This window comes from Marmota monax, unplaced genomic scaffold, assembly GCF_021218885.2.
Source record: "Marmota monax isolate L192 unplaced genomic scaffold, Marmota_monax_Labrador192_F-V1.1 WCK01_AAM20220418_F8-fsc00038, whole genome shotgun sequence".
Taxonomy (NCBI): Eukaryota; Metazoa; Chordata; class Mammalia; order Rodentia; family Sciuridae; genus Marmota; species Marmota monax.
Genome location: NW_026692498.1, coordinates 4,144,108 through 4,154,872, shown reverse-complemented (window position 1 = coordinate 4,154,872; position 10,765 = coordinate 4,144,108). Strand labels below are relative to the sequence as shown.

General features: G+C 58.8%; 1 protein-coding gene across 1 annotated transcript; it reads right to left on the bottom strand.

Moving 5' to 3' along the window:
• Positions 1 to 5,352: 5,352 nt before the first annotated feature.
• Positions 5,353 to 9,208, bottom strand: Fgf19 (fibroblast growth factor 19). The gene is made up of 3 exons (XM_046444498.2): positions 8,794 to 9,208; positions 8,448 to 8,551; positions 5,353 to 5,790 (listed from the first exon to the last, which is right to left on the bottom strand). The coding sequence occupies exons 1-3, from the start codon at positions 9,047 to 9,049 to the stop codon at positions 5,488 to 5,490; spliced, it is 663 nt and encodes a 220-aa protein (XP_046300454.1). The 5' UTR covers positions 9,050 to 9,208; the 3' UTR covers positions 5,353 to 5,487.
• Positions 9,209 to 10,765: the final 1,557 nt, after the last annotated feature.

Sequence of the window (10,765 nt, the reverse complement as noted above, 5' to 3'; positions counted from 1 at the left end):
GCCGGCCTCCTCAATTTAGTGAGGCCCTAAGCAACTTAACAAGACCCTGTCTCCAAATAAAAATAAAAAGGGCGGGGAATGTGGCTCCATGGTTGAGAGCCCCTGGGTTCCATTCCAGGGAGGGGAGGGGAGGGGAAGGGGGAGGGGAGGGGAAGGGGGTGGCGGGGAGAGAGAGAGAGAGAGATAGAGAAATTGAGGGAAGAAGGGGAAAGAGAAGAGAGAAGAGAAGAGAACGCAGGTCTATGCCATCCAGGTAGGCCACCCGAGTGAATCAGACGGGCGACCGATTTATCTGACAAGGACTTTAAGGCAGCGGTGGTGAAGGTGCCTCAGCAGGCCACAGGGAGTCCTCTTGAGACCACTGAGTGGGGCACTGGGATCTGGAGCTCCAGCGCGCCCTTCCCTCCGTGGAGCCGGGCACCTCCGTCCAGCACCCTCCTCAGCCTGGGCTTCCCTTGGGGTGGCCTCGATCATGGCCGGGGAGTCCGAGTGTCTGTAAGGACCCCGTCTCAGCCTGTGTCTCCTGATGCCGCTCCCAACTTCTGTGGTCCCAAAATGCGGGGACTCCCCCCACCAGGAAGGCCAGCAGGTGCGCAGCAGCCTGCCCTCGTGGTGTGGCGGAGATGGGGTAGGCTCAGCCCCCAGTCTTCTCCCGTGGGAGCCGCAGGGTTTGCTGGACGCCTGCAGCCGGGGTCCCACAGCGCCTTGGGTTTGATTCCTGCGCTCCAGAGGCCACAGGGCTTGGGGGACACTCACATTGATGTTATGTCAGAGACTTTGCCCCGGCTATGGATGGAGAGGGACATGGGGCGAGTGGGCGGCCCCCCATTCCAGAAGTTTATGTCTGACCCTGTCCTTTCGGGTGGAAGGCTGGCTCCGCTACTTTAGGAGTCATTGGTCACCTCCTGGGCCCTGGTGATGGAATCGACCTTCAGGCCCTCCCCAGAGGGAGTTGGGGAGTGGGGTGGGCTAATCCTGCCCTGGTCTTTTCGGTGACAGGGTGACAGGCCCCATCCTGAAGCCACCAGGGGCTTCGGCAGAGTGGACTTGTTAGCACCCAGAAGACAGGCTTACTCCGGGATTCCAGGATTCCAGGAGTGTGTGCCGGGGAAATGGGGGTGAAGACCAAATACATGCTCCGAGTGCCAGAGCCCCAGCCAGCAGCACGCTCTCCTCTCCCGCCCTCCATCGAGGGACAGTGCCTTCTGGGCCGCGGGCCTATCCTGACCGCTCCTCCTTCTTTCTGGTCTTTTAAAGAATTCCCAGCTTTCCTCTCCTAATCAAAAGAGGGACGTCTCTCCAGGCGCTGGTGAGGAGGGAAAGCAGGATCCCAGAGGGACTCTCTGTCCCTGGGTGCCCCTTACCTCCTCCTTTCAAAGTCCCAGAGTCCCTGGAGGCTGGAGGAGGGACAGAGCGTCCTGTCCCCGGGCTGGGATGAGCAAGGGGCTGTGAAGCTCTGCTCTGGGACCTCGTAAGGAGAAGGTCTGTCATCTCTGCTGAGACCACTGGTGGACAGCAGATAAGCCCACGCTGTGGGAGCCCCTGTCATGAGGGCAAGACACCTGAGGTCCTCTGTGTCCCCAGAGGGACACAACACGTTCAAAGCCGGGCAGCCCCTGGCCAATGTGAGCCATTAGTCCCAGTTCCATTCCTACTTGGAGCAGGTTTTCTGTCCCTGGCAATTGCGGGAGCCCTCGTCCAGGCTCTCGGGGTCTGTATCACAGGATAGGTCCCTGCTGGCTCGGGAGCACTTTGGTACTGGGGATTGAACTCAGGGGCACTCGACCACTGAGCCGTATCCCTGCCCTGTTTTCTATTTATTTAGAGACAGGGTCTCACTGAGTTGCATAGTTGCTGTTGCTGAGGCTGGCTTTAACTCTGGATCCTCCTGCCTCAGCCTCCCGAGCCTCTGGGATGACAGGGTGCGTCCCCGGCCCGAGATGGGGAGGCTCCTCCGCTCGCCCACCCCCCCACCGCCACCAGCGGAGCCTGGCGCTTGGGTGCTCTGCTCTGTTCCCGTCCTCGCCACTGGACAGACTGGTCCAGTCCAACCACTGTCTGTCCCTGGTCCTGTGTCGTGATTCAACCCCACACCAATGGTGGGGATCTAGGGGATCCAAAGCTAGGGTCAGACAAAACACCCACGGCATCTGGATAAGTCTGAATTTTAGATCAACAACGAACAATTTTTTAGTATAAATATGTGCCAATTGTGCTAACAAGTCCACTTACACGGGGCAAAAAAGGCATCGTTTATCTGCAATCCAGACTGAGGGGCACGCGGGGCACGCGGGGCACGCGGCGTTCTTGCTTACAGGCTTGTGGCAGCACTGCACGAAGCAGGGTGAGCAGCTGAGGGTGAGGCACCTGCACGGGAGAGATGCGGGGGCGGGGAGGGTGCTGAGATGCACCCCGCTAGCATCATCCACAGAGTCCCTGCGACCTGGCTGCCAGGACAGGCAACAATGTATCAGCCATCAACACTCTGGCACAAGTTAGTGCACAAAGCCACCGTGTCTTCTTGTGAACGTGTGGAAAGGAGGAGACTCCACACAGAGCCCAGCACCCAGCGCCTCCTCCTCCATTTCTCCCTGAAGCCGGTGGTGTCTCCAGCACAAAGGGAGAGCTTCACACGGGTCCTTCATGGTCCTCGCCCTGGACCGCACATTGGAACTGTGAGGGGCTCTGAATGGCCCCTGTGTCAGGGCACACCCCGTCCACTTACACCAGAGTCTCCAGAGCAGGATCCACCGTGGAAACTTCTCCCAGGTGTCTTCACCTGCGGTCAGAGTTGTGAGCCAGCTAAGAGCTCACGGTAATCTGTGTCCCTGGCGAGGGCTGCTGGTGGTTGGTGGCCCCCTTTTGACTGGGCATCTTGCAGGCACAGTTCCATCAGACTCTTGCGACTCTTGCGCAAGTCCTGCAAGGCAGACTTTGTGCATCTTGTGTGAAGTAGGGTGCGGACCCAGAGAGGTTATATGACTTACTCAAGGCAACACAGCAAGTTAACAGACTCTGGGATTCATCTCTGCTTCGGCCTGGGCACACCCCACCCGGGCACGCTGCCTCCAGGCTGTGCAGCTTTGCCTGAGCGCCTTCCCCTCTCTGGTCCTGCACTTTCTCCTCTGCAAAACCAGGGATGGAGAACGCTGGGTCAGCATTTTCCAGCCTGTGGACCTAAATCTCCAATCCACGTGGTCAAGTGGCACGGGACTCCGGACTGTAGTCTGCCTCCTGATTACAGATGAAGACAGGAAGGAGGAGGTCACTGATTTGCTCTGGGAGCAGCTGGGAGCTGAGATCTGCGGAGCCCCCAGGCTGCCCCACCCACATTCATGGTCCCGCCGCAGGCCATCCTTGAGCCTGTCTTAAGGACCTACTGGAGGGCAGTTTGTACCGCTGTGTCCTTGAATTAATGACAGATTCTCAGGCAGTTGTAGGACAGGACAGAGGTCCTGGGTGCCCTTCACTCTGACCCCCCAGGGGTGACATCTTAGCCACAGGTACAGTTCTGTTATTTTTTCACGTTGGTCAGGTGCAGGGGCAGGGCAGGTCCAGGACACTAAGACCTCTCAGCCACCCCTCCCTCACTGCCCCACTATTCCAAATCCCTGGCAGCTCTGGCTACCACTAACAGAATCGGGGCTTCCCATGCCCAGCTCAGTCCAGCGCCCCCCTTACTCTCCTCCAGGGGGTGGGCCTGTTCCGTGGCTCCCCACCTCCTCTGCGGTCTCCTTGCCAACAGAGCCCGCAGGGCACCTGGGCGGGGCAACGGACCCTTAGGACTTGCTTTCCCAGGCTGCCTTGCAGCTGGAGTGCGACCTGATCCTGGCACCAGGGGTGCAGGGGGGTTGCCAGGGTGCAGTGGCTTTGGCTCCCCTGAGCAGATCCACGATGGCCCCGCCCTGGCCTGAGCCACACTGGGCCACAGCATCAGAGCTGGCAGGAGCAGCCCAGAGGGCAGGTCCCCCGGGCACAGAGCACCAGCAGCACACATCCATTCCTCCGGACTTGATCCTGGGCAGAGAGAAATCCTGCAGGAGTCCTGTCTGCTTGGGCCATTGATTCTCCATGGGGTGACTCTGCCCCCAGGGGAGAGCGTCACTCCTGGAGATATTGTCATAACCAGGGGGCTGTTGCTGGCACCTCATCGGTAGGACAGGGATGCTGCGATCCCTCCTGTCCCATTCAAGAACGTCCTCCCTCCAGGGTCACTCGGCCCCAAGGCCAACTAGGCCAAGGGCCCCGACTTAGGGCCCCTTTAGTGCCCCAGCAGAGAAGGGGTTCTGGGGAGTTTCAGGCGTGGGGGAGCCCAGTGGGGTCTCCTGCCCCGGGCAGCCCCTCCCCTTGCCCCTCAGGGGACCAGCATTCAATTCAGATAAAAGAGTGCACACATACAAACCAGCTCTGCTTTAATGTATAAAAACAAAACCTCGTGTACATAAATATAATTTGGGGGTATAAATAAAGTAAGAAAATAAAAAAATAAATTACTCATAAATATCACACTGGAAACTAAGTGCTGGGGACAGAGCGCCAAGCCTCCCCACGCTTCCACGGCTTGTTGGCAAGACTCGGGGCTTCCAAACCTTCCTTCCTCGGGTTGGCAGAGGAGCTGTGGGTGCCGCCACGAGGCAGTGGCTTGTCCACACAATGACTGGGGACGAGGGGTTGTACAAGAGCCAGGGAAATGGAACGAGTGACCCGTGAGCGCCTTGGTCTTTCTGGGTGGACATCCACAGCCCAAGGGGAGGTGCTGGAGTGTCGTCAGAGGGCAGACTGTGGGGTGCCATCTCCCGGGACCCCTGGGACTAACCATCTCTGCTGCCCATCCCTCTGAGCTGGGGCAGAGGTGGCAGCTTGCCCCCCCGCCCCGGGGGGAACAGGCCCTGCTTCTGGCTCAGAGGCACCTCTCTGCAGGATGCTGGCTACTGGACAAGGCGGACAGGAGGCGAGCCGTCCTGGCTGCCCGGGGCAGCGAGCCCTGGAGTCCTCTGTCCAGGACCTCAGGGGAGCTCCCAAATTTCCTGGGCTGCTGAGGGGCTGCTGGCTCCCCCTGCTCCTGAGTCTGTCTGACCAGCTCTGGCCAGGGGCACGTGGGGAAAGGGAACTAGCTTCCAGAGTTAAGATCCGAATGGATTCTCGTGTGGGGTCGCATCGTGGTCCCCAGACGGTGCACAGAGCTGACACCATCTGCCAAAAAGAACAAGAAAGGAGGATGGAAGTCCGTGTGGCACACAGAGTTGAGGGACAGTGGGCTCCCCGTCAGCAGAGCCACGCGGCGCTGAGGGACGGGGGCGGGGGGGGGGCTCGGAGGGCAGGTGGGCAGGTGCGGGGCTTTCAATGCTACGATCAGGCAAGTCTATCTGCTAGAAACCGGCGCCACCATGCAAGACGCACAGATTATGTACAACATCTAACATCCTTCCTAAAGCTACACTCAGGGGGACACGGGGTTATCGTCACCGGGCACTGTCGGAGCCCTGGTTACTTCTGGAAGCTGGGGCTTTTCAGGCCCACTTCACTGGCCATCCCAAACGGGTCCATGCTGTCGGTTTCCAGGGGTAAAGAGAACACATCGGATTCCAAGTGGTCCCTGGTCTCCGCAGAGGCCATGGGCAGCATGGGCAGGAAGTAGGACAGGGGAACCACGCCCTTGCTCTGGTACAGCTGCCGCTGCTTGGCACTGCTGAGCACCACGGGAAGGTGGTACTTCTGGGACCGGTACACGTTGTAGCCGTCATAGCTGATCTCCTCCTTGAATGTGCACTCTTCCTCCGAGTACCGAGGCTGGGGACAGACACAGCAAGTGAGCACCAGAGGGAGGGACCCCGAAACAACACACGAGGACCTCGTGCTGTTTCCTGTCCCGCACAGCCACCAGCTGCCCCTGGAGGCTACCAGTAGTGGGTGTGCACATCACTGGTCTGCTTAACGTACACTTCCTTGCAACTATGTTTCATAGACGACACTTAGTACCTTTTATGTTATAGAGAACACAGACATTATACTAGTACAGACATATTAATATGCTAAACTCGTATTACACACACAGACACCGCAGGCATATATTTCACATATATTGTATATATTCTTTTCTTTTCTTTTTGATTCCGGGGATTGAACTCAAGGTGTTTAATCACTGAACCACTTAACCCAGCTCCGCCCTTTATTTTGGTATTTTATTTAGAGACAGGGTCTCACTAAGTTGCTAAGGACCTTGCTAAGTGGCTTTGAACTTGTGATCCTCCTGCCTCAGTCTCCCGAGCTGCTGGGATTACAGGGTGCGCCATGGCGCCCAGCTTCTATATGCACATATTACGTATTCACTTAATAGCTACATACACCCTTCATAGAGCTACTCATTACATACTCTTTTTACAGCTCCTTAGTATTTCCTACGAAGTCATTTTGCTGTTTGAATTCAGCCTTGTCCCGAGTGATGACGCCCACAGAACCCTGCCCTCACTCTGAAACAGTTCACTGTATCCCACGGGACTTTGAGAATCTGATCAAATCTCCGAGGATGGTCGGAAGCATTCCACGAAGCCCCATCTGGGGCCCAGACCAGGCATCTGCCCGCTCTCCCCTTCCATTTTGAGGCCGCCTGTTACATGGTTTTCAGAAGCATCAGCCCCTCCGGCCCCTTCTCCTTCCAGGCAGCCTGCCAGGAACACGGAGATAATCCGCAGCCCCCCTCCCCCATGCCCAGGACCGAGCCTGCACCCAGCGGGTGGCCGGAAATGTGTGCTGCAGGAAGCTGTCCCTGGTCCCAGGTCTTAGAACACTCCTAGTCCACAGGGTTGTGAGGTGCCAAGTTCCAAACTGTTCAGTGTCATTACCTCTTGGGGACAGCGAGGACAGCCTAAAGCTGGGAGTAGGGAGGACTGCTCAGAAAACACAAGTCTGACTGTGCCTAGTCTGCAAAGGTCACTGAACTGCAGGTGGGTGAGTGACATCTGATAAGGCCCTGATAAGAGTCTAATAGCAAGAATCCATTGCTCCTGCCGGGGCTAATGACACACTGGGACAAAGCCACCAGACATCCGAGTTGATTGCGTTGAGTTTCTGAGAAATGTAAACTGCAAATAAACAAGGGAAATATTCTATTCCAATACAATGGGAAAACTTTCTCCATGCAGAAAATGAAACGATTTTGAGTTTCTAGAAGAATGTGGAATTTCTACTTAAAAGGGGGTGAAAAAAAGCAGATTGAGCAGAGCACAATCCTCAGTTTGGGCTAGGCTATGCTCACCAAATAAAGAGGCAGGGAGGGTTTTAGGGGGAAAGCTCCCACCAGCACCCCCAGTGTGCAGAATGGAGGTGGCCGGGCGGCCCTCCCACTTGCATCTGTGTCACAGTAAATGTCAACATAACAAAAGTGGCCAGGGCAGGTTGGAGCCCTTGGGAGTCTGCTTTCAGCAAGCAGACTGTGTGCCCCTTCCTTTGCCCTCACCCCCATCTTTTCAGTAGATAAATGGAATAAATAGACGTCAGATCCACAAAACGAATTTGAGACTCTAAAATGCTGAGCACTGCCACCATTAGCATTTTTCCTGGGGCAGACGCATCCCCCACAGGCAGCCTGGCGCTTCCTCTCTGGCCCCTGCCCCTGTCCCTGCCCCTGCCCCTTCCAGTGGGCCGGGCTGCTTGGGAGGCGCTGGGCCCTCCGGGACCTCACACAGCTCCGCAGTGCGGCCGCGGGAGGGGCAAGAGCTAGGTCCTTTGAACTTCCAGCCTTTGTTCCCAGACCCGAGCCCCAGCGTTCGCTGGCTTCCAGCCCCAAGCCTTCAGAGGTTACCTGGGCCCTCCCAGCCTTCCCCAACCCCCAGCCCCCAGCCCCCGAAATGCCCCAAAGTATTTGCATTGCAGGTGAGCGGGTAGGAGGCCCTGCAGGACGGAGAGCACCTGAACCGCGTGGGCACCTTGCGCACTGTTTTCCTGGTGCACAGAAATTAATTAAAAGGAGACCTGGCCAGTCCTCAAGGCGCTTTTTGCTTTCCAACTTGATAATTTTTTAAAAAAGATGTTATTTGGGGATAGTCTCTCTCCACTCTCTCTTTCTTTATACAGAGAGAGAGAGAGAGAGAGAGAGAGAGAGAGAGAGAGAGAGAGAGAGAGAGAGGTTTGGACCACACATGCAAAGCCTCAAGCTGAAAAGGTCGAGGTGGGTTTTCCTGTTTAATATCAAAGGAGCCGAAACGGGGTTTCCTCGTGCGGCTGGGCTGGTCTTTGGCTCAAGGGGAACTGCATGGCGGGCCTCCCCTTTCTGTGGCTACAGCCTGGGACCATAAATTTCCGTAGGAAAAAAAAAAATCAGACAATAGTTTGATCGGCTCTTTCAATCTTTCCCTCCATTGACTTCCATTTGAGTCTGGACCGAGGCGAGAAAATCTAGCTTCTGATCCAGCGCACCCCGGCGCATCCCGTGGCGTGGGGACACTTACCAGTCCCTGTATCCTGCCGTCGGCGCCCATGCAGAGGTATCGGACGCTGTTTATGTCCTTGATGGCCACAGTCTCCAGAGCGACCGCCCTGATCTCCAGCAAACCTGGGCACAAGGGAAGCAAGAAGGTATATCCAGATCCTTCCGGGACCCGCAACACGTGGGTGCAGTCGGGCCCGTGTGGGGACCGAGGGAGGAAAGGTAACGCTACGGCGCCGAAAACTGGAGTTTCTGGGAGTTCCTGGGAACCCCCAAGAGCTGAGGAAGGCCAGGGGAGGAGGCGCACTGGGAAGGGACTCGGCGGTGGGTCGGGGGCGCGGGGTGGGGGGCACCTGGCGGGCTCTTACTATGCTCGCTCTGCTTCTCCTCGCAGTCCACGGCGCCGTCGGGGCGGATGCGCAGGAAACAGTTGGAGAAGCCGTAGGGGCCCGCGGCGTACAGGTGCCGGAGGCGGATGGGCTGATCCCAGCCATAGTACAAGTGTGGCCCCTGGTCGGAGAGAGCCAGGGAGCGCCGGGCCAGGGGTCGTCCGGCCACTGCCAACCAGAGGCTGGCCAGCACCAGGGCGCGGGCTAACGCACATCCGCTCGGCGCGCTCCGCATGGCACCTCCTGGGGGCTCGCGGCGACCGGGAAGAGCTGCCGGGCTGGCTGTGTCGGGGCAGGGTGTCTGTTGCCCGAGAGCGAGGCGTGCGCTACCCGCGCTCAGGCGCGCAACGATCCTGCTCCGACGGCTCGGCGACTCAGGGCCTAGGGCCTTATATAGCACTCCTGACGACCTGCCCTGTGGTTAAGGTCCCAGGGACACCCGAGATTTTCTTATCGGGATTGCCTCCAGCCTCCTCCCCCCTGCACACACCCACTCCCACCCCGCCTCGGGCCCCAGCCCCCTCCCCCGCCCCGCAGGTGGGCCGCGCCTCCTACTCCAGGCCCCGGTGACCCCGCCCAGGCCGTTAGGATCTCCGGGAGGTTGAGGCCACGCTTGGCGACAATGTCCCTGGAAGGACTCTCCGCGGCGCGGCAGCTCGGGCGTTCTTGGCTGAGCGGGTTCAGGTTATTAAGCAGTGAAGTAGACAACTGCCCCTCCCCCAGGCCCCGAGCTCCTGGGGGATGCGCTTTGTGCCGGGCCCCAGCAGGGGCGGGGGACAGGAACCCCGGGACCAGAGATTGGCAGGCCCAGAGCCTTCCTCCTCCACCCGCGGTCTGGAGAAGCCGCGCCTCGGCTTTCGGGCCCCTTCCCATGAAAACACCACACTCCGTCCCTCCCACGACCGCCCCAGCCCTGAGTGTATCCTGCTGTCACAGTCGTCCATTGCCCCTGCCGTTTCGACCTTCTCGCACTCGGCCAGCTCTATCTTCTCGCGATCCCAGGCCCCAGCCCCTTCATCCTGGAACTTGCCCGGGGTCTGGGGGCCGGCGCTGTCTCCCGCGGCGGAGGCATAATGGGAGCGCGCGGCACGGGGTGGACACTAGGTGGCGCCTCAGGCTCAGTTTCGGCCTGCGTCGCGCGGGCCGGCTGCAAGCCCCTCCGCGCCCTGCGGCTGCCCGCGGGGAGGGGGCCTGGGAGGGTGCTCGAAGCTGTGAAGGCAGCTTTCGGGCTGGGTGGCCGGCTAGCCGCGGGACTGGGGGGTTGCGCCTGCCCAGCTCGTCGCGGTCACGAGGCGCAGGGAGGCAGGACTGGGACCCGTTCGCCTCTGTTTTAAGATGCATTATGTTGGTGACCAGGCCTCTGGGTGCCTGAGCGCGGGGTCCAGGGACAGCAGCATGGTCAGGGAGGGCGGGAGCTCCTAACCGGATGGGAAGGGGTGAGGCGCAGTGATGGGCGCGCCTGTCGTCTGGGCGGGCACCTCTCAGGAAGCCGTTCCCGCGAATAAAGGAACGGGCGTCCTGGGGAAGGAAAAAGGGACCCTCCTAGGGGCTTTGGCTTAACACCGATTCTCCTTGTTATTCCTCCAAGCCCCCAACTCCATCGCAAAGGCGACGTCCCGGGCGAGCGTGGAGACGCACCGGGAGAAAGGCCGGCCTGGTGAATTGCAATGCGCGCAGGCCACATTCATACCCCGCCAGTGCCTGGCCTCAAGGACGGAGCGCGCAGGAAGTGTCACCAGGAAAGCCTTTACAAAAAGACCCCATCCCGAGGTTTTCGGGACAGGGACTCCCACGCTGTGCGCTTGGTTCAGAAAGCCCTGGCTTCTGTTAATCTAATTACTTCCCCCCTGTGGCTTTCAATCGTCCGCGGCTCCTATTAAGCTTAATTACCTCCCCTGCAGCTTTCTCGTTTTTTTTTAAGTCCGTGATAAATGCCGGGTGCTGAGGAGGA